The sequence below is a fragment of the Lepisosteus oculatus genome, chromosome 18 (genome assembly GCF_040954835.1).
Source record: "Lepisosteus oculatus isolate fLepOcu1 chromosome 18, fLepOcu1.hap2, whole genome shotgun sequence".
Taxonomy (NCBI): domain Eukaryota; kingdom Metazoa; phylum Chordata; class Actinopteri; order Semionotiformes; family Lepisosteidae; genus Lepisosteus; species Lepisosteus oculatus.
The window spans coordinates 12,818,344-12,842,320 of record NC_090713.1 but is presented as its reverse complement, the minus strand read 5'-3'; the positions used below and the strand labels follow the sequence as shown (position 1 = coordinate 12,842,320).

Sequence of the window (23,977 nt, the reverse complement as noted above, 5' to 3'; positions counted from 1 at the left end):
AACTGTTATGGGTTATAGACAGATTCAACATAGGGACTTTTACACACTCAGAAGTCAAACAAGGATGCAAAGTAAGTAACTAAAACGGAAATAATACAGGATGGAAAATAAAAATTGATGTTGTAACCAAACTGTTCTGGGTATCTAGAATAAATCATCCTGGTGGTTGAGGCCCAAACTCTAGGCACATTTAAGAAAAGTCCAGGCAAACTTTTAGATTCAATTTGCTACTAAACTGACAAATAAGCAAGATGAGCCAACTGGCTTCCTTTTGGACACTCCTGGGTATCTCCAGCCTCCTCGGGACCCTGCTGCCTGACTCTCCATTGAGCTGGCCTGAGGTCTCATTATAAGACCATATTCCTTATTCTGATTTATATCAGATGTGATACATGTATTCTGGTTATATATACTTACAGGGTGTGTAAATGTTACTACTAGATAAATAGATGTGAAATGCAAAGGCATGTTGCAAAATGTATACAAACTATGAAAGATTAGAAACAGGACAAGTAACGGCAGGACAAGCACAGAATTGTGTGCTGACTCTTTTTGTCACTATGCAGGAAAAACAATTGTTAATTTGAAAACACTGTGGTACTGTAGATCCTAGCGTGTCAGTGCTCAGTTTGCAACTCACAGTTATGTGAAAAGTTTCACAGTGTCAGTATTCAATACACATATAATATATATAATCTCTCATTCTTCCCCCTCCTCTCTGTTCAAGCCCAGCTGTTGCTTCTCTTTGCTCTCCAGCTTTCAGTGCTGCTGGTTGTCCACCCCTGAGGTGGAGCCAGATCCCCAGACACACCTGTGTGTCTCCAGCCTCCTCAGGCCCCTGCTGTCTCGACTCTGCATCGAGCTGACCTGCGGTTTCACTGAAGTCTCTGTCCCTTGTGCTGCACTACTTTTTGTCACTGAATTGTTTGATAATAACCCATGAAAGAAGATTTTTTAATCCATCCACTCTATATATCATGTTATATAATGTATATTATATATTATTATGTACTGTATGATAATACTTGATATCCTCTCTCCCCAAGGATATCAGAGAGTCACCTTCTCTAATCTCCTTCAAATCCAGACTCAAAACCTTCTTCTTTAGATGAGCCTTTTCTGAACTGGTTCCATTCTTTACCCCTCTGCTCCTACTATACTTAGTACCACCATCCACGGTCTCCTCTGTATGTTGTAATTGTGTTTTATCTTGTGTATTCTTTTTATTTATTGTTGTTGTCATTCTGTAAAGCGCTTTGAGAAGCCACCTTTAAAGGTGCTATATAAAATAAAGTTTATTATTATTTTTAAGTTCTTTAATTTTTGGGTATCTTTGATGATGAAGATGTCAGGTAAATCAATTAAATTATTATTTTTATTGTAATAAGAAGACAGTTTCCCCTCACTGGCTTTGACCCCCTGTCTTTCAGTTAAGAGCTGCCAGCTGCCTTTGATATGGATGCTCTCTGTGCCACAGGGTCAAACTGGGGCCTTTCTCAACCCGGAGATCTTATATTCCTTTTCAGAAAATCAAACACATACAAAAAGAGTGACACAACTCCAGGTTCTGACTTCAATATTTTATTTGAACATCTAGAGCGAAACAAACAGTGAAAAATGTCCTAGACTACACAAACACACACCAGTTACCAGACAAGCTCTAGTGACAGCCGGAGGCTGAGACTAACATGCGAGGCTACTGAGCTGCTGCGTGGCTCGACAGGATCTGCAGACACACTGGGGCCGAGGGGAGGGCGGCTCTTCCCCTCTTCTCCCAGGACAGCATCACGCCGCGGCGCCCGCGCACTGACTCCTGCGGACGCTGTAGGAGGCCGGCGAGTTGTCGTGGGTCACTGTGCACACGTACTCCTCCTTGGCCTCCCACTCGGCCTTGCTCAGCTTCAGGGAGCTGCTGCGGCTGAACTTGCCGTCCCTCCCCTCCTCAGCGCTGGTCAGGACCCCGCTGGTCACTTTGGAGCCGTCCACCGTCCACTCCACGCTGGCCCCCTCAGGGGAGTAGCCGCTGAGCAGACAGAGCAGCGTGGCCGAGTTGGAGGACAGCTCACTGGGGGACGGGGGGAACAGCGACACTGTGGGCTTCACGGTGGCGCCAGCTAGGAGAGAGCGAGACAGAGCAGGGTAGAGAGTCAGGACTGGTGTCCAGCAGGAGACTGAGCCTCACTAACTTTGCACCAGCACACACCGCATTTTGGGACACATAGAAACACCACATGCTCTTCTAAACAAAGATCAGGCTTCCTTCTACTTCTGTATCTGTAGTTTTAAAACCCAATAATTAACATCAATACATACATTTTAAAGTTACACATATTATAAACAAGAATGCTTTCAAAGCAGCCCCTTGACATCCTCAGATCAATGTGCTACAGAGTAGCCTAGTGAGCAGGACAGGTCTGTCCTTGTTTGGAGCCTTTCTGAGGTTCTGATGATTTGTCACTGGAATCATGGTGCCTGAGTTCTCTGCACCAGCTGTCCTGGACCAGCCTGGACTCCAGGCTGGGACCCTGAGCAGCCTGTTCACCTCTGATACAGAGAGCCAGCCCAGTTTCCAAAGAGTTCACTGACACTTAGACAGAGCCACCAAGTGACCTAACTCCCCATTCCACCTGCTGCTGAAATTCAGAATCAGCAAATAGTGATTATTTTAGGAGGATTAAATTTCTGCATGAAAGACTTTTGAAATAAGCCTATGCAGAATCTTCTCATTTTAAAGACAACATGTGTTAATATATCTGCAACACATATCACTTCACAGGATCTTATTAGACATTATACTATAAGTGTCAGTTCTCTGCGCTGTAAACTAAAATTCAGCTGTGGAGGTAATTGTTAGCTGAGACTGAAAAAAGCACAGGCTGATGCTGGTCTGGACTTGAGTACTGCTGAAATAATTTTCATTTGTTACAAAATGTGACAAGAATCATGTACAAACACATGCCTGCAATGTATAAGCACTTTAAAATGATTTTTTGAGTTTGTATATAAATTAAAGTCTAATACTATCGTTAGGCATTATTAATAAAACAACTGCGCTAGGTCTGTCATCTGTGTTCCACTTCATGCTTTACTGAGCAGCACAGCAGAGGAAAATGTGTCTGAAGAAACAGCTGCAACAAAACCTGAAGATTTAAATTGAAATACTTTCACAAGGTTCATAAAATAACTTCAACGCGTTTGATCCTGTGCTGATCAGTACATTAGAAGTCATCAATTTCTACACATAAAAAAGTATAAAAGACTTACCTGCAGTTTGTCCGTGATTACGTTCTCAAATACTATTTTTTCATCAGCCCATCTGATCATTACTCATTTATAGATAATTAAAGATAGCAGTTGTGGATTGCAAGTATATTAATATATTAATATGAACATACTGCAGTGCATTATACTTATATCAATATCATTATTAATTTAATTACTACTATAACAAAGCTGATTAATCAACTTAAATTAATTTAATTTAATACTGAAAATAATGATGATGATTTGTAAATTCCTACACTATTCTAGTGTTACCGGAACTAGTAGACATTGAATGTCGATCATTTCTATCTTTACATAATGTCTCTGTCTAAGGAAAAAGCAACAGTATCTTTAGAAAACCATTCTATTGCAAATGGGGTGAATTTTAAAATGCCAGTGACAGCAGCCTCCAGTTCAGTTAGATTCTGTTGCCTACAGATCAGTAAAGGTGTATTGAAAAATAACCTTACTTCTGATGAAGATAAAAAAAAACCTAAAGAGGTTTTGTTTTTCTCTGCTGAGTAAATACAATAAAAGAAAAAAAAACAGTTTTCTTCACTAGTCCTGTCTGAACGTGAACTGCAGTGATTAGACTCACTGCAGTCTTTATGTCAAATCTGACTGGCAATAGGAATTCATTAGTATTAGGAACACCACTATTAGTAGAGTTTTGGCGGTTTGTTTTTAGCCTGCATAGAAAATTAAATTTTGTAAGTGAAGTGCCTGATCTTGATTTGCTTTTAGCAACCTGGCACAAAATACAAGGATAAGAAAACAATAAAACAGATTTCAGTCACTGACACTGGGAGTGGAAACATTCTTCCCTGTTTGAACATCTATAAAAAGCATTTTTGAATTGATGACCACTAGAAAAGCTGGGGGTAATTTAGAGTTCGGAAGACTTGAACAAAAAGTTCAGAGACGACTTTGAAAGCCAACCTGAACACAGCACACGGCTGGTTGTGATAATTACAGCGGGACATGTCACAGAAGAGACTGGGCTAGAGCTGATTCAAAAGTAAGCAGGTTCTGAAGCAAAATGTTACAGGACAGTCTGGCTCCAGGAGAAATTAAAGATTCTAAACTGCTAAAATGTAAAAATTCCAGGACTTTCAAGTCTGCTGAGTTGAGAGAAAGAAGAGAAGTCACTTACATTTCACCACCACCTTGGTTCCTTGTCCGAAAGTGAGCCACAGTGTTATATTACCATAGAGAGGCTGTACAAAAACCTGCAGAGAGAGCACCCAGCTCTCCTGTGCACTGCCCGCTCTATGATCACTTGGATTCCAAAACTTTAATATCTCAGTTTAGTAAATGGTGATATTACTGTGCTGCTTCAAAATACCTCTTTTGTAAGTGAACATGCTGAGTTTGAGTCTTTCCTCTTTTGTTTCTATAATTAAGAGCATTAATTAAACTGTACATTCAGATCTCTTAACAAAGAACGTTTGTGTGAAAGCTTCTTTTCCCTGTGAAAGAATCAGCATTTATTTCATGAACCAGCCCAGAAGACTGGGTCACCCAAGATCGTTTAGGATCATGAGAGAGTAAAATGCCGCAGAAGAAGCTCGCCTGAAGCAGCTTCTGTCCTGTCAATATTTCCCTACTCTTCCACAAATATTCTGTACTGTACATCAGTTAAGAATGACCAAGATCAGGAGGCACAAAGCACACTGGACCACAGCTAAAACATAATAATAACATTTGAAAAGACAAGAAAAGTCTGCTGAGTTGAGAGAAAGAAGAGAAGTCACTTACATTTCACCACCACCTTGGTTCCTTGCCCGAAAGTCCACCACAGTGTTTTATTACCATAGAGAGGCTGTACAAAAACCTCCAGAGAGAGCACCCAGCTCTCCTGTGCACTGCCTGCTCTCTGTAATCACTATACTTTAATACCTCAGTTTAAGTCATGGTGATATTACTGTGCTGCAGTTCAGATCAGTTTAAAATACTTCTTTTAGAAATGAACATACTGAGTTTGAGTTTTTCCTCTTTTATTTCTGTCATTAAGTGCCCAAAACAACTCTCAAACTCTACATTTAGATCTTTTTGCAAAGAGGGTTAGTGTGTGAAAGCTTATTTTCCCTGTAAAAGAATCAGCATTAATTTCATGAACCAGCCCAGAAGACTGGGTCACCCAAGATCGTTTAGGATCATGAGAGAGGAAAATGCCACAGAAGAAGCTCGACTGAAGCACCTTCTGTCCTGTCAAGATTTCCCTCCTCAACCATAAATATTCTGTACTGTACATCAGTTAAGAATGACCAAGATTAGGAGGCACAAAGCACACTGGATCACAGTTAAAACATCATAAAAACATTTGAGCAGACAAACAAGCCTGCAGAGTTAAATAAAAGAAGAGAAGTCACTTACATTTGACCACCACCTTGGTGCCTTGTCCGAAAGTGTACCACAGTGCTTCACTGCCATAGAGACGCTGTACAAAAACCTCCTGCTGCTGCAGAGAGCAGACCCTGCTCTTCAATACAGTGCCTACTGCCAATAATGCTTTTCTTTAAGCTTTGCAATTATAACACGTAATTTGTCTTTATCACATTTTTAAATGCACTTTATGTTCAAGGACAAAACACGAGGGCTATCACTATCTTGGATTCAAGTATGGATGAAGTGCAGGACGCTTACAGAGAGACTTTCATAGCTTTCTGTTTCACAGTTAAACATTATCCTCATTTTTAAAAAGACATCATACATGTTAAATGTAGCAAATGACAATGAAAATAGAACGGTATTATTGAATTGATGACCATGTTTTTAGAGAAGAAAAGTTGTGGTTTATTTAGAGGTCAGAAGACTGGAGCAAACTTCACTTTGAAAGCCAGCCTACTGTTGCATTTAAGCCAAATGTCACTAAACAAGGACATCCTGCCTGAACCTGAGACCTGGACGTAAACTGTCAATTAAAGGTATCTGGGTATATGTATAAATCAAGGTTGTTTAATTTGTCTTTGCTGACAGAAGCATTTGTAATGTAAAATCTGTGCAGCACAGTATATCCACCAGATGCACTGGTGAAGTTTTAGTAGATTGTATAACACCTGGAGGTCATTTCTGATCACAGTCTATTCTTGACTCACATGTGACTTATGTAAACTTAACATACCTTCATCTCTTTCCTCGGGATTGTGATGAAATGTATTCCAAGATGAATCCACAGTCCAATAAAAATAATAATTCTCCAGAATGTTTTTAAAAAAACATCCAAAGACCACACATTCCAAACATGAAACATTGATTTCAGTTCCATGTGAAGGTCAGTAAAGAATGCAGTTTCCAGCCAATGTAAGTTATTCCCATGAAATACAGTCAAGAATGGACTTTGGACCAAGGAGTTTCAGGATCATTCAGTCACTTTTTGTAATATCCTTTAGGATTCATTAGAAGTTCTAAAGCAAAAGGTCACTCCATGGTTCATGGAATGTGTCCAGCATTCTTGTTGTTCTCTTAGAAACAATTTTAGCCCAGTGTCTGCTCCTGTCTTGTGTGCTGCTCACTCTGTCCAGCATGGATTGGACAGAAGCCATGTGTCAAAGACTCATTTCATTTGACACAAAGATCAAATCAAGCTGGATCTCCAAGACTCCGTGATGATGTCTCTCTTTGTATTTATCCAATGATGTGTCCAACTTCCACAAGTTAATAAGTCAGGAAATGGCCTTTAATTCATCCTCATCCTGGATAAACAAAGACATTGAATTCATGAGTATCCTCTTCTAGGATACAAGAGACAACATTGCTCTTGCCAAGTGATAAATCTCCTTGATCCTAACGATGACTTCAGTAATAAAAGAAACTGCTGGTTGGATTATCAATCTGATCCATAATCCATTAAGACTCTTTCAAAAGATTCCTCCTCCATGTCATGGTCAGTGTCTTTCTGCATTTCATTCAGATTTTGCCTTGACTAGGCATGCTCTTTGTTTCCATTTCCTATCACACTCCAGCAACAAAACAACGTTCCTCTTGTGAAGTGAGTAAGAGCCGTGAAGAACACAAGCAGCCCTTGTAAGGCTGGAGTACTGAAGTGATCCAAGAAAATTCTCCCAAATGATCCCCCTGAATCTTACAGCCCTGCATCTTTCCTGCCCAGTGCCAGTGTTTCAAGAGCACAGAAACTGTGCACATCGAATCCCTTCTTTAATTGTAAGTTCACTGGTGCTTTGCACTCACAGGTGTTAACATGGGTTGTTGACTATGGCTTCAGTTAAAATAACAATAATTAAATGCACCACAGATTACAAACAGTAAAAAGCCATTCAGGCAACCTCCCTATCTAAAACAGCAAGATCACATATTAGACTGCAGAACCATTGTCTGTGAACTTCAATTGATACTGTCTGTTTTTGGAGGAGAGATTGTAAAAGGCTTGATCTTCTATTTTGTATGTGTACATACTGCATAGTGATGTACAAGATGTTACAGCATGAGGTGGTGAAAAGCTATAATTTTTCTTACATGTAAACGAATTGTTTTCGAACAAAAATTGTGATCAAGATCAAAATTCCGTATTACAAAAAAAACAAAGAATGTGAAAAATCTAAATAGATTTCACAATTGTTTATGAAAAAAGTTGTCTCCTGCTTTCTTCCTGTATCCTTGAATCCTTGTTTGGAAAAATGAAAACATTTTCAAGGCTAAAACTGGAAAGGCTGAAGGATTTAATTAATGTTCAGTTTATGAATCATGCAGAATAAGTACTCCAGACAGTTTAGCCTTCTCAAGTTGGAAGAAATTGCACTGTAAAAGTCTGTAAACCTATTTCTTATATAGCTGAGCTGATGTTTTGTTTACTGCTCTAAAATATTGCCTGTCACCTTTTTCACTGCAATTTTGTTAAGAGAGGTGTGTGTATTTTTCAGGGTATCTCTGAATAATGTGACGTTTTATTCAGTCAGGTGCTTGTAATGACCTCAAACAAAAGGAACAAAACAGGGGCTCAGAACCATTGAGTCACATTGCAAATTGGGATATAGTCTGGGGTCAATGCTGTAGAACACACTGAAGAACATCAGACACAATCAAAACCACATTTCATTCTTTAAAACTGGCAAACAGACGAGCTTTCAGCATGTACATGTAAATTATAGATTACTGATCTACTATCTACTGATCTACTAAAACTACTGATCTACTGACCCAACAGCTTAGTGATTCACAAACCTAAAATGATTTGTATTAACAGGTAGTTGCCAGTACAGCAGCAGACATTTGACAGCAGTGAGTTTTTAATCTGCTGCTTGGAGGGTCAGTCTTCACTCTGGGATGAGCCGAGTGTGAATGTGTATCATAGCCCACTTTACCACAGGGCACACACACAAGGGAATATCCACAGGGAATAATACCCAAGAATTAAGAGTACTGAAGGATTCTGGAGTGTTCAGTTAAAATCTGTCTGAACTTCCCCCTGCAGAGTGAAGAGTGACCAAGGGGCAGCTGCAGAGGTGGAGATGGGGTGAAGGAGGGATGTAAAAGATGTATGTGAGGGAGAAAAGGGGATCACATACAGTATTTATAATGTTTTAGGTGAGGAAGTGACGTCAGAGGTGATTTTGAATTACTGACAGCTGAGTCTGATTGAACTTGGCTCTTGCCATCCCTCCTGAACTTTTATTCTAAACTCCATTCATTGGCACACTGTGTAAAAATTCTCCCCTACAGTAGAAGAATGGAGACCCTGCTCGTCTTCAAGAATAAATCATTAGTAACTTCACCAGTTTAGCTACAGGAGTCTAATTTGAGACAAAATGTTTTTCAATAATACTCAGAACACAGATGCTCATGATCCATAAACTCTTTATTACTCTGACTGTTGTGTCACTAGCAGCAACAGACTATTTCCACACTCAGACATGAGCAGAGCTCTGAGAGGGGTCTTACACAAGCAGCTCACTGGCTCTAGATGATGGGCCACACAGGTGAGGAGATGAGAGCCTTCTGCTTCTGAATCACAGCACGGACAGGTTATACTGTAGATAAACACCACTATCTGCAGATCTAAGCTGGGAATTAAGCTGGGAATCTGGGCTGGGCTATTCCGTGCACTCTGATTTCTTCAGGGGTGTTGAGACAGGAGTCTGGGTGCTGTGGGTGGCCTCACAGATCACGGTTCCCACTGAGGACCACTCGGCCTCGGACAGAGTCAGGGTGCTGCTCCAGCTGTACAGACCAGTGCCGTCCAGGAGGCAGGGGGTCTTGATGATCCCACTGGTCCTGGAGGGGCCGTCCACAGTCAACTACAGGCTCCAGCTGGACAGGAAGCCCCTGCTGGCCAGACCCAGCGGTGTGGCCGACTTCTTCTCCGACAGCTCCCTGCTGGAGGGGGGCAGGGCTGTCAGCGAGGGCCGAGTATCACCTGGGAGAAAAGCAACATGGAGTGAGGCTGGAGAGAAGAGGCACATCGTCTCTCAGCGCAGGGCAGCGACATGAGGTGTGGGAGAACCAGACATAAAGAAATAAAGATACATTTCACACAGGAATTGAGGGACATTTGAGCTAAAATGATCCCTCACACTTGTCCAACTTCATTTAGAATACTGATATCATAAAAGCATAAATAAATCAATTCAATGTGTGTAAGGAAGAGATAATTTCATCTCCGGTCTCAGATGGAGGATCTTATCATGACCAATTGGATGAGATCTTAAAAAGCTTTTATCTGTGCTGTAACTTGCAGGGCATGTCTCAGAGAATGGGACATCCAGTTTGGGTCTGATACCTCCCTACCTCCCCAACACCTGGGGAAATACAGGTTTGTGGTTCAGGTGCTCTCGCAAGACCTCTCAGTACAGAGGTCAGGAAGATGCACAGCAGTTTCATGGCAACGTCTGGGACAAACTTCCCCCCCAAGGGTAGTGGCCTGTACATTATTTCCCTCCTGAGTCTTTCCTGCTTCCAAACCAATTGAAAATGAAACACCATTCTCCCCATATCTGCCACATAACAGTGTGGGATTGAGAAGGTGGGAGCTAGAAAATTCAAGATAGGCAAGAGCTTGACTTTAATCACCAGCACCTTCCATGTCAGGGAGAGGTTACAGTCTTTCTGTTGCATGAGTTTCCATTTTGGATTGGTAGTTTGTTCTGCCAATTCACAGTTTCCAACCTGTCTCCAAAATATCTCCTCAGGATCTTAATCTCTCACATTTTCAGCTTCTTCTAGTTCCCATAAAAAAATCTCACTCTTGGGTTTAATTTTTGCAGAGGAAGCCAAAGAGAAGCAATCACAACACTTCAAAGCCCTGCTGACTGACCCTGCTTTATTACCACCTCCTACTCTCTGTCACACAGTTGCTCACCACCAAACCACTGGAGTCCAGTCTGTGGGGGGACTCATGGTTCTGCTGCTGACAGGGTTACAGACGGCGACGCAGTGAGGAATCTAACTAGGAAGATCAACTACAGGAAAGAAACAACCGCACAAAGGCAACATATGTGCATACAGCAGCACTAAGTCCTTTTCCAGCAGCCCATCTAGGGCACAAGCTGCACAATTAATGTCTTTTCACTGTCTGCAGTAGCACATCAGGGCCAATAATACTGTATATGTACAGTATATATGTCACCATATACATATATGAGTTTACATACACAGATTGCTCAATAAAGCACTACAGTATATCTTCTGTACTTATCAAGACATCTTATAATTTTAATTATTTTAAAAAGAGTGAAGAGTTGTGTCAGTGAAAATAAAGTGGTGTGAAGTTTCATACGCAGTTGTACAAAACCTGCACAAAACTGCTCTTTCCCAGCCCTCCACTGCCAATGTCTTCCTTTCAGTTCTTCTTTCTTATTCATACTTGATTTGCTTTCTCTGCTATTAGACTAGAAGCTGTATTGATGTGCAGTATTGAAATAATTATTACTAAGACTTACAGTACATCTCAGACTGATGTCTCCAACGCCACAACAGACATACCTGATAATATGCAACCAATATGCATGTGGTTGTGTTCTTGTATCACACATCCTATTGAGTCCATCCATCATCAGAAAGTCTCTTATTCCTGGTCCAGAGTCTAATCTGGAGGTCTACGCGCAAGGAGGGACAGCAGCTCGGATGCCAGTTCATAACAGCGCACTTTGATACCAGCACACAGGGGCAATAACTTGCAGAGATCGATTATTCTGGCAATCAGGGCTCAGGAAGGCGGGAAGAACTGGAGGACAAGGATAAATCCTGCTTGATCAGAATGAGAACATCCAAAATCCACACAGAAGGCATCCCAGGACCAGAGAGCTGGGAGGACAAATTTGCAATATAGTCAGATATATATTATACTTTTAAAATAAAGAAAAATGAAAGCCAACTCTCATTGAAAATTTCCTTAAAATTTCCAGAAAGATATGATATAAATTATACAATCTTCATTTAATATGATATGCTGAACATGCCTCTTAATAATAGACACACTTTATATGATCATTTTGCATTGTCACCTACTGTATGTTAGATCATTTCACATTTCAACAAAAAGTGAGAAAGAATCAATCACATTCAGTGCCAACATGGTATTTCACAGATAGACGACTCAACACTGCTGCTCACAAGCCTGTGAAATCCAGCTTAATTTGTTTTAAATTACCTTTAAATTAGATTTGAAACTGTAAGTTTAATTTAGTCTGTTTTGCTTTTGGCAGAACCACAGAAGGAAGGCAGAATGACAATCACAGAACAGCAGTAAAGAGACAATCCCAAGAGAAGAGTAGATTGCAATCACAGAACAGCAGCCTGACAGTCAGTTTCAGGGCAGCAGCAGAGAGAGAAACCACACAGCCAGATGGTCGCTGCCTTCACCTGCCTCCCCTCACAGCCCTGAGCTGAAACCCTGCTCATCTCCCCCAGTCCTGCCACACAGGCTGCCTCCTGCTGCGCTGGGGAACTACATGAGCTTAACAGAGCGTTACACTCCAGCGCCTTTCATCCTCCCAGACTTTCACTTTTAACACCCGCAGCCTGATTTTGGGTTAGAGGGCAATCAGCCCCATTTACACACGGGCTCCCTTTCAGCAGGTGTGTGAGGAAGCCTGCTGCCAAACACCTGGCTTCTGCACAAGAACCCAAACATCGATGACAAATGAGAGACAGAGAAATGGAGATTTTTCCTGACCAAGCATCACAAAAAAATGCTTTCAGTTTCAGATTTTTCTCAGGTGAAAGCAAAATCAAAAGGAACTACTGCACAGTCATTATGACCCATCAGGTTGTCACAAACTCTTTAACCCCATGGGATTGTGGGTCTATAACCAGCTATCCAGTCATGGTGTTGAAGTTGATCCAACTGGGTGACGTCCAGCACACATTCTAGGAAGGATCTTGAGAGTTTCATCAGAGGATCATGTTGTGTCAGGGGTCGCTCTCAGGTCAGCCACAGGTCACAGCTCACATGGAATTTCCAGGGTCATGGTTGATTGGTAGACCTGCAGGATACTGACAACCACAGTCTGAGGTCATAATACGAAACAAGTGGGGGTCACTGGGGAGGCGCTGTAGTCAAGCACAAGGGCTGATCAGTAGACAGGACAAGGTTCAGTCAAGTTAAAAGCCAGGGCTGAAGCCAAGAGACACACAGGGAACAGAGCTGAGGGGAGATCTGGGAACACAGTCCGGAGACAAAGCAAAGGTCACAGCATGCTGACAAGGCAAGAAAGCAAAGTGGACCTTGGGAATAAGCATGGAGATGGATCTTGAGGAGCTCAGTGTCAGATGCAATAACAGAGCTCCAGGCTCTCTCAGGTCAGGATATTTATACTGAAGAGCACCTGGAATGGGCTTAGTAATCCTGGTCATTGTTCAGGGCCATCATAGAGTGTGCACACAGAGAGAGGGACCTGAAGCTCAGTTATGAATGAAGAAGGGACTGAAGTGTGATGTGATTTGAAAGCCAATGACCTGGGGTTAGGGCTGGCACCCTCCTCTGGAGGAGCAGAGGTGAAAAAGGCATGAATGACACTAGCACTCCTCTCCTGCTCCTTCCAAATATTCTAAGAAAGCATTCTCCCATAGTTAGTGTTGCTGTGGAAGTTGGTGGAAGTCAGGTATGACAATCATGTTCAAATGATGTGCAGAATTCTGATAGCTGGCGTAAGACATTGTTTTTCCTGCTCTTTTATTACTGAGCTATGTATAAACAGTCCAGAACACACCAGATATCAGCCTGTGGACTATCAATCATAGAGTGCACAGGGGAGCAGGTGACAAAGCAAATGGAGCAAAAATAGTGCATGGGGCCCTGGTCATCAGCATAAATGACAATCTAGAAGAGAGGGTTCTAGACATTGCAGAGTCTTCCGATACTTCTCTTGAGAGTTCTCTCTTTCATTTTCCTCTTCCAAACCAAGAAAAAAAATGGGGATCCAAGCATCCAAAAGAAGAGAAAGGAAAAGCAAATGTTCTCTCTAAGAGAAAAGACAAAGAGGAAGAAACTCATGCTGCTGAGGTACTGTAGGACTCAGAGGGAAATCCACAACAACAGGCAGCTGAGTCTGGGAGCCTGCAAGCAGCACACAGGGAAGCAGGTTACTGGGTCTGGAGGAGCAGGAAACGTGCACTCTGGGAATGGAGAGCAGGCAGCTTGATGACTGGAGAGCCCGGGGAACCAGAGAGAGGTTCTGGTGAACTCAGTCTGGAGTCACAAGTAATGGTTGCAACTGGGGAGGCAGTGTAGCCAAGCACAAGGAGCTGACTGGGAGACAGGGCGAGGTTAGGTCCAAGAAAAAAGCCAAGGTAGAAGCTGTGAGACACAAAGACAAAGCTGAGGGGAGATCTAGGAACACTGTCCAGAGACAAAGTAGGAGGTCAAAACACAGCAGGCTGACAAGGCAAGTGTTAAAGAAAGGTAGTGTGGACCCTATGAAGAATCCTGAACGATATCCAGAGACGTTTTCGAGTGAGCAAGCAGAGGTCCGTAAGCCGTAGGTAGTGGAGCCGGGCAGAAGTACGAAAATAGAAGCGGAGCCGAAAACTGCAAGGAAGCCGAGAGTCAAAACCAGAACAAACAGTAGAAAGCCAGAAACCAAAACCAGGAGATGTAGTTGGGAGACAAGCCAGGGTCAGGAAGCCAATATCCTAATAGAGAGTCACAGAGATTTAGAAAGAGTAGCTCTAGCCAGGATACACCCAATGCTGAGCAGGGAGATGTGAGTAAAGCAGTTTTAAATAGGCTGAGGCTAATTGACTAATTAGGAACAGTACTGGAATGTGAGGTGGAACGACAAGTCCTCCGGGGGCATGGAGTAACAGCAAGAAAGCAAAGCGGGGCTTGGGAATAAACACAGAGACGAAGCTCCAGGTGCTCAGTGTCAAAAACGCCCCACGCTCTGTCAGGCCCGAATATTTTCACTGAAGAGCACCTGGAATGGGTGGGTTTATAAACTAACCCCAAGCACTCAGAGTCTCCAGGTGATTCGATTCTGATGTAGTCGTGAAGGGAGACAGTCACTGATAACGTCAATGGCTGCTTTTTTGTAACTCCTAAGTAATTAAATTTTTAAAAAATCTGGTGGGGAATGGTAATTCCAAAACAGATAGTATCATCCATAAAAAAAAAATTCCCAAGGAGAGACCAAGACATGACACAAGCCAGCTTCACATTAGATATACTAGATACTCTTAGTGTAGAGAAGACAAGCAGTAAATAACTCATTTAAAAACTATCAGCAGTGTTCATATACAGGCTTGGTCCTCTCTCGCTCCTCTTCAAAATTAAAGAGATGTTTATTGTATGTGCTCTCTTCCTTAACTAATCCCCTTATCTGCTGTCTCAGTGATATATACTAAGATGTATGAAAATGAAAGGGCAATATGTTTACCTGCAAACAGCAGAGAGATGTGTAGGCAGTTTTCCTCAATGCATGAGTCTTTTCTCAGAAGAAGATCACACTTGACCTCATTAACGAAACACACCTTAAGGCACCAATGAAAGCACTTCAGTCATATGCAAGAATGCTGTGTTCAGAAGTCAGCAATAATCCAACTTTTCCTCAGTGTAAACCTAGGGCCAGAATGACTTTTTTCTTGAAAAAAAAATCTAGAATGTAGAATACAATAGCGTACTCCGTGGAGTGTAGAAAAGGAAACATTTTTTCACAGTGTTATTGTCCCGATTGCTAACCCCTCCTCTTAAGGGCGCTCCAGCCCTTCCTTGTTCTGCCCCATTGTCTGCACCTGGTCCCTAATCCCGCTCCCCTTTAAAAGCCAGACGCGGACCTTACTCCTGGTTCCTCATTGATTTCCACATCATGAGAGCCCGGGGTCTTGCTGCGTCTTGCTGCGTCTTGCTGCGTCTTGCTGCGTCTTGCTGCGTCTTGCTTTTAACTTTCTGTTCCTGGTTCCCCCCCTCTGGATGGATCGCCTGGCTATGGACTTCAGCCCTCGTTTCTGATTTCCCGTTTGGATTTCCTACGTGGATTGTTCGCTTGGATTCACTTCCTCTGGACACCTGCACTGCATGGACACGCCCCCGTCTCCAGCACCTTTTCCTGCATGACAATTTTTCCCCTTGTCTTCACTATTCTGGATCGTGTCATCCGCATAGGGCTCGGAAAGAACTGTTTCGTGACGGTTATATATTCCTGTTTGATCTTGCAGGTCTGTTGTGATTTCTTCCCACATTGTCCTCCAGACACAAAGAGCAAAGAACCCAAAGTCTGGTCTAGAGTTGTGATCAGGGTTCAGTATTTGCACCGTGGGGTTACAGAGCTCTGAACTGCTATTGGGATACACATGCAGCAGCAGCTGACATTAGATGAGTATGTGCCTTCTCCCCATCTTCTGTTGCTCTCTTTACTGTACAGAGACTTTTGGGTAAATATACTGGCTGTAAGGTAGGAAGGTAAACAAATTAAATGGTGGTCCAGTTTTGAGCTTTAATTTGTAAAGTTGTTTACCAGGAGTCAACGGTAGCTAGACATGTCAAGAGGGTAGGGTTTTACTGCTCCACTGTGTGAGAGGAGTGCTGCCATACTGCTGACAGTAATAATCTCCTGCATCTTCAGCCTGGACTCCAGTGATTTTGAAGGTGAAGACAGTTCCCGATCTGCTGCCACCAAAATAAGTGGAAACCCCATCGAATCTCTCATCCCCAGCTTTAATCAGCAGTCTGGGACTGTGCCCAGGCTTGAGCTGGTACCAGGTTAAACTCCAGCTAATGCCCTGACTTGCGCTGCACTGGAGACTGACATCCTGCCCAGGAGACACTGAGACTGTGGCTGGATTCTGAGTCATTGTGATCTGACCCTCTGTCCCTGCAGAAACAACACAAACAATTTGTATTAGACAGCACTAGTACTATAGTTATACATTGTATGTGAAAATGTAAAACCTGATAAGGTATTTTTCTGACTCACCGACAGAGTAGAATAAAATGATCCAGGCAACTGAAACAACGGACACCATAGCTGATGCTTTCTACTGATTTGAACAAACGTCGTCAGAATTGTAACAAGCCTTCAGATTTAACGGCTGTCTGATCCCTTTTATGCAAAGCAGGAAGACAAGGTCTAATCAGTTTGCATGTGGGATGTTCTTTTGAATAATAATGTCAGCAAGCTGAATCTTGAATCACAAATTCAATGAATCTGTATTTTATCTGTCTGTTCTGCCTCAGTGCATCATCCTGCTCTGAGGTGGCAAAGCATGATTTTAACTGCAAAGAAGTGGAAATACAGTACATATTCCTGACAATTATTTAGGGTGAATAAGCTCAGAGAATCTTGTGGAAATTGTTAAATTATTGAATTTGTAACAGTAGAGGATATTATTACTCACAAACAGGTGAGGACTGTGAAAGGAACATCTCACTGCAGCCCTAAGAGTGACAGTAAAGGTGCTGAGGTTTCTTGACAAAGAGAAGACTGGCTATTTGACATGTTGCTACAGGAAACACCTGTAGGGGGAGACAGAGACAAAGAAATGAGCTTTTATCTGCGTGTCAGAGGTCCAGTGTTGAAAACTCTGGCAGGACTGCGATAAAATGAGTATTTAATTCTTTAATCACTGGGATTTTTGCATGAAAGTAGGACTGCTAGTTGTTTATCTCTGGTTATTAAGATCACCAGTGTTGCTGTATGTTTAATGTTGTGGTCAGTCTTGATATTTCAAACGAACCTGATAGCTGTTTATCCATCAGACTATTTTATTCAATACAGGGTTGCAGGGGACCCAGAGTCTATCCCAACAAGCTGATTGTTTGTCTGTTTCTTTTAAATTTATTTATATGGTAACTCAATAGGGAGTTAACTAATTTGACCAGGTTAAAGAGCTGAAAGGGTTCTTTTTTAAAGGGGCTTAGTGCTGTTTTAAGGAAAGCCCAGCTCTTAATTTTGAGATTGTGCCATAGTTGGTAAATGGACTCCTTAGCTACTGTATGCCTACTGTACATCTGAATTTTAATTGTGGAAGATGCATACATTTGGAAAAGAACACAAGAACATGAGAAAGGCTACAGATGAGTGGTGGACTTTGACCCTATATAGGCAGTTTGTTGCTTGTTAAATGATCTTTTTTCTTGGTGCTTATAATTATATATATATATCCCTTAAACTATGTTCTTCACCTGACTCACCAGAGTCATAAAATCAAAGCAAAAACTAATTGATAAAGACAATCACATCAGAATAAAGGCACTTTTATACCCAAAGGAAGAAAAAAGGTATATAGCACTGTCCATTGCATCAATTATTGATGTTTCAGAGATGACTGATTTACTTGGAAGATTGAGATCATAGTGGATTTTTTGCTGTATCAGTATAGTTTTCTGTGGGTTAGGAGGGGCATATAAACATGAGAGATGACACTTATGATAAAAAGGTGCTCCACATAATTGACTCAGGTCGAAGAAGTTCACTGACATTGAAAGAGATGTTCCTGTACTCTCTAATAACATTTATGAGATAAAATCCTAGATGTCTCAAAGGTCTTTTCATTTCAACCATGACAAGACTGAAGTCATGCTTCTCGACACCTTCTATCAATTATGATTAACACGTGTGTCTTTCCCAGAATTGACTACTGCAATGTCCTACTCTTTGGAGTATCTAATATGTCCAGAATTCCAGATTCAAATCCAGACTCAAAATCTTCTTCTTCAGAGAGGCTTTTATGGATTTGGAGTCTGTGTCTGCTCCTGGCATCCTCTCCTACATGTCTAATCCCTTGTTTTTCCATGCTAATCTTGTTGTCTCCTATCTCTTTTACTTTGTTTTCTTCTCTTTTCCTGTAAAGCACTCTGAGAAGGAAGCTAAAAGGCATTATATAAAATAAATATTATTGTTAATTATTAAAGAATTGATGATTCTTAGGGAGCTGGTTGATCCAGGAGCGTAAATACAGGGAAGAGCAAAGGAACAGTCAGTTTGAAGAGAAAGAGACAAGAGGGAGAGAAGAAGAGACTTCCTCCTCATCATCATCCGTATCCCTGCTGTTCCTCTAAAGCTGAACCATGGGGGGCACCCTGTTTCTCATTGTGTCTTAGAATCAGATTCTAAAATATGCAATATTACTTTTAATTATATATAATATGTATAATTCATATAATTTAGTTCCCATTCTCTTGTGTGAATTCATGTTTTAGGAAGGAAGATCTAGTCTTTGAGACTTTTTTGGGGGTGCAGGTTGTAGGACTCGGGAACTCACTGTTTGTAAATAGCTACCTTTAGTTGTAGTAATTGGTGTGTATAATATAATTGTCTTATTTTTTCTTAATATATATCTGTTTGCTCCTGTGCCATCAGATCTATTGTCAGATATGCGTTGGAGATTTAATAAAATACAGTTTGCATATGGCTGGGCCAGTGGAGTCTCCACTGGATTGGTGTGTGTTAGAAGTGAAGGAGAAAAGAAAGTCATCTTTCAGAAGGAAGTGAAGCAGGTGCCTTACAGCTCTGCGAGCTCAATGTCAGAGCACCGATCCAGGGAGAAATCAGCCTTAAACAGCCGGCTCAATTGGAAGACTGGTCGGTAGATTGTCTGCCTATTTGGAAGGCAGCTGGTCTGACAGAAATGCAGCCAGACCTTGTTCACACAGGGCTGGTAGGAGGCTCAGGTCTCTGGTCTCCCCTGGCAACTGTGGGAGGTGAGCAGTTTCGTCTTTCCTTGATATTGTCATGTTATTTTTCCCCTTTTTATTTTAAGTGCTCTGTTTATTCTTTTGTCAAATATTCAGTATTATTATACACCTCTGAAACTGGCTCAAAAAACCTCTTCCTCTTTGAGTAAAGAGGGCACAGTGTGTCTCCTCATTGTTGTAGACATTCTCTGCATTTGAAGATGAGATTTTGTTTCTTTCCTGTGATTCATTATAGTTCTTGGAATGGAAAGTGCTACATACTGTAAATGCAATACAATGCATTATTGGAAATCCTTCTTCTTCTTTTCTTCATTTTTGAAATTGGAATGAGAGAAAAATTGGCTTGACCCCATCGCTTTGATCAGTTACGTTTGAAGGTGGTGGAGCGACACTTTGAAAGAGCATCAGTATTGTCCGGGGAGAGCTTTGCCCTTGATTGAGAATGTGCCTCTGTAACTAAGGGGACTGCTTTAATACTGTTTGTTCTACTTCTTTTCATGTCCCTCTGAGGTAAAAGGGTCAATGTTACCCTCAGAAGTGAGACAGATTTTCTGAAGCAGTTCGTTTCATTCTTTTACTCCTCGACAGGCTACTTTAATTCATCTGCTTTCGTTGATGGAGCAGTGGCACTGTGGCTAAGGATCTGTGGCTGTAGCTAGAAGGTTGCTGGTTCAAATCCTGTGGTTGGCAAAGAAGTTCTACTCCATTAAGCCCCTGAGCAAGGCCCTTAACCCCAACTGCTCTAGGGGTACTGTATAAATGGCTGACCCTGTGCTCTGACCCCAAGCTTCTCTCTCCCTGTCTGTGTGTCTCATGGAGAGCAAGCTGGGGTATGTGAAAAGACAATTTCCCAATGCAGGAAATTGTATATGGCCAATAAAGTGATCTCTCTTATCTTATTTCCCTAGCAAGCAAGAGATCTGCATTACACAAGAAGTGAAGGGTCAAACCTTACCTTTCACTGCACTGAAATTTCTTTTTTGGGTGATTATTAATTATCTGTTTTTACAGATATTAATTAATTAATACTCATACCAAACTCTAAGCAGCTGGCATTCTTTGACAGAAGAAAACAGCAACAGCCTCCTATCCCTATCAATCCCTACAGTCCTTCAGGACTCAAATCTCATGTGAGATTGAGTAGCTGCTTTGCATACCTGTGCCACCTCACTGCTCCAAGCACTTAAAGATTCAGTGTGGATCAGTTACTGTTCAGCCCTTTCAGAGTCTCTGACATACGCAGGACAATGATGCCACTGCTTCTACTGCTGGGGACACTAGGTTTTTTTTTGCTAAAAAGGAATATTTATTTTAAAATAACTATCTTCTGTTCTATGAATTAGATTATATTTATAATATTATGCAAATTCATGCAAGAAAAAAAGCTTAATGAAAATAATACACAATGTATTTCCGAGGTTATCAGTACTGCTTATTAATATTCACAATACATAAGCATTTGTAATTTAATCTTTTCTATCATTTTGCTTTCAGAGCTCCTATTCAAAGGCCCTTGATCAATATTTCTACCTGCAGTTCCATCTGTTCTCCCAGTATGCTCTGTCTCTCAGCTGTAGAGCCCGCAGCTCTGTTACCAGTGATACAGGTAGTATCAGTTTCCTGAACTGGTACCTGCAGGAATCCAGCTGAAGATGCAGTAGAGTACTGTCTGGCTACTGTCAGCAGCTCATGTGGACAACACAGTCATATAGATCTGTGCAAGTCTCCCTATAAATCTATTCTTTATAACTTACATAAACAGGAGCCACTGTTATTGACTCTACAGTAAGTGTGAGGTCATTTACTCTATAAAGAACTGACATACTGTATAAATCTGCAGTACTGTACATTCAGTCCTATAGTATGATGTTAGTTATATAGTTGGTTTAGTTTTTAATTACAGTATTATGTTAAGTTAAAACTTTTCAAGGTTACGAATTTCTAAAAAAAGTGTAGTACTGAGTAGTACTGTATATTAAAATGATTAAAAATCATTTATCAGTATACATTTGTCTATGATGTATAAACCTCAGCTCTCTTCAGTGCAACTATAGCAGCGCTGCCATTGCTTTCATTCTCAGTCCCCTGTAGTTCCTGTTTATGAATCACAGCAGCTCCTGTTCAGCTGAGGGAGGTTTTTGTACAGATGTGTATCACTGTGTTACCCGCTGTAGCCCTGCTGACAGTAATAATCTCCTGCATCTTCAGCCTGGACTCCAGTGATGGTCATACTGTAGTCCAGTCCGGACCCACTGCCACTGAAACGCTCTGGAATCCCAGTCTGACGGGTAGTTGCCCAATAAATGAGGAGTTTAGGAGCTTCTCCATGTTTCTGTTGGTACCAGCTAAGGTAGTTATAGCTCCCAGTAATTGAGCTACTGGCTTTACAGTGGATTGTGACACTTCCTCCAGAGGGGACAGAGAGAGCTGGAGGAGTCTGAGTCATCACAATCTGCCCAGAAGATTCTGTAACAAACAAAGAGTAAAACAGGCAGGAGTGTTAAATCAATAGCAGTGGTGGATTGATATAGAAAAGCAAGTGAAATGGAAAATATAAGACAAATTGATGAGTTCAGTATTATAAACAATAAACAGTCCTCACCCTGAGTCCAGATGAGGAGTGTGCAGATGAAGATGGTGATGAAAGTCATTGTTGCTGTGGGTTCTGTTGCCATGAAGGGCAGCTCTCAGTCATGAAGTGTTAAACTCACAGGGCTATAAACACTCCCAGAGCACTGAAGCATGTGCTGCCAATGCAAAGTGTCTCTTCTATGCAAATTCTGTTCTATGGGATACGTACAGTTTTTGGTTAGAGCTATGAGTCAACACAGCTATGGATCTTTGCTTCCTTAGATATGATATGAGCTGTTAGCAGAGGTGTGGCTATTTCTCATTTCCTGTTTTTTAGACTTGTCTGAATGCAACATGAATAGTAGAGTGATTTCTCATATGAAAGGAAACACATCATTTTTACAGAAATACAGTATCTCAGCTCAACAAATATCAGGTTTCTCATGTAGATCTACTGTACATCTTGTTCCATGAAAGAGAAGACAGGATATCTCCACCCACAAGGCAGGGCTGAGTCTTTATACAAGTGTCTCCACTATTATACAACCTGATTAACTTTTACTTGTACAAAATCATACAAACTGTCTGGTTACTGTCATGTCAATAGCCTGTTTGCTTGTCTCACCTGAGACTTAACAATCTACTTCCAAAAGATTAGATAGCCTATATTTGTTGTTGTTTTCTTTTATTTAGAGAAATCAGTTTACCTAGACATGACACTGATTTCATGTGGCTGTGATAATGATAACCTTGAGTGGAATATGCACTAATTCATTTCAGTCTCTGTGTGGTCTATACACCACTCCTAACAGTCTCACCCAGATATAATACTCCAGATCTTCTGCACCTTTACACACCCCTAATCCCTGATGATGATGACTTTTCAGCAGATTATCTGTCCCAGTGGAATATTGGGGGAGAGTAGCTGTTTCCCTCTACCAACTGAGGGCTTCTCAAGAAGAGAACAATCATCACCATTCAACCATGTTTGTTGGACACAAGGTGAAAGAGCACTGAGTCATGTCTGCACAATGTGGAGGTGGAATGAGCTTAGTGGTAAACCTGCTGTGCCATTGTGAGGTGCACAATCCTTTGTCACAGCCTAATGGACCTGTACCCATGATCACCTACATGATAAGGCACAGGAGAGGCAATTCAAATCTGAGGCTATGAGTGTCATGTGGTTCAGAAGCCCGGGTATTGGTCCAGGAATGCAGGCTTCAGAGAGATTTTAGTACTATGCACTTGCAAAAGGAAAATGGAGAGAGAGACAGAGACATGAGAACATGCCTAACAAGTAAAGTAAGTTAGCAGAGGAAAACAGTGATTACAGTCGCTGGTGCAGTAGGTTCTGTTGCCATGTAGAGCTGCTCTCAGTTATACAGTATTAAACTCACAGGGATACAAACATTCCCACATTCTTTCTTGAGTCCAGAGTCTCCACTATTGAAAAAAAGATTCTTTCTTTTTCCAATAATAACACTGTTGTAACTGTCAGTCTTGCTTTCTGAGGTAGTAGCCTGCCTTCAGTGTTATTACATTATGAACAATGTTGACTCTGGCTCCCTCTCGTGGACAAAGCTAATAATTGTACAAAATGTCAAGTCTCTGTGAGATGTATGCAAGACACACATAAAAGGGAACATACAGTATCTGAAGACCTGCCATCACCTGGCTTCTGCTACATATGATTGTAATTCGACCAGATTCAGTGTCCTCTGTATTGGCCAGTCTAACATTTAGGAACAGTGGGACATTGTGAGTGAAAACGGGATCTGTTCAATATGGCTGGTGTGAATGACACAGGAATGAGCACAGAGTCTCCTTCATGCTGAACTGAGGAGGGTCAGTAGAGAAAAGGATACAGAGAACAGACACCAGGAACACACACAGCTGCTTCATGCTGCACTGAGGAGGGTCAGTAGAGAGGAGGACACAGAGATCAGACACCAGAAACATACACAGCTCCTTCATGCTGCACTGAGGAGGGTCAGTAGAGAGGAGGACACAGAGATCAGACACCAGAAACATACACAGCTCCTTCATGCTGCACTG

General features: G+C 41.6%; 1 protein-coding gene, 1 long non-coding RNA gene and 1 gene segment (V, D, J or C); all 3 read right to left on the bottom strand.

Annotated features, from left to right (window-relative positions):
• The window catches only part of LOC107076077 (NACHT, LRR and PYD domains-containing protein 12-like), a 703,435-nt gene that overhangs the window by 388,717 nt on the left and 290,741 nt on the right, over window positions 1-23,977 (bottom strand). The gene's annotated exons all lie outside the window — the stretch shown is intronic.
• Window positions 1,566-22,061, bottom strand: LOC138223918 (Ig kappa chain V-III region MOPC 321-like). The segment is given in 4 exon segments: window positions 1,566-2,114; window positions 5,023-5,061; window positions 21,518-21,817; window positions 21,954-22,061. Coding segments are annotated over 4 exon segments (741 nt in total).
• On the bottom strand, window positions 9,062-15,612 carry LOC138223925 (uncharacterized). The gene is made up of 3 exons (XR_011182343.1): window positions 15,096-15,612; window positions 11,203-12,714; window positions 9,062-9,637 (listed from the first exon to the last, which is right to left on the bottom strand). It is a non-coding gene; the product is annotated as an uncharacterized lncRNA (long non-coding RNA).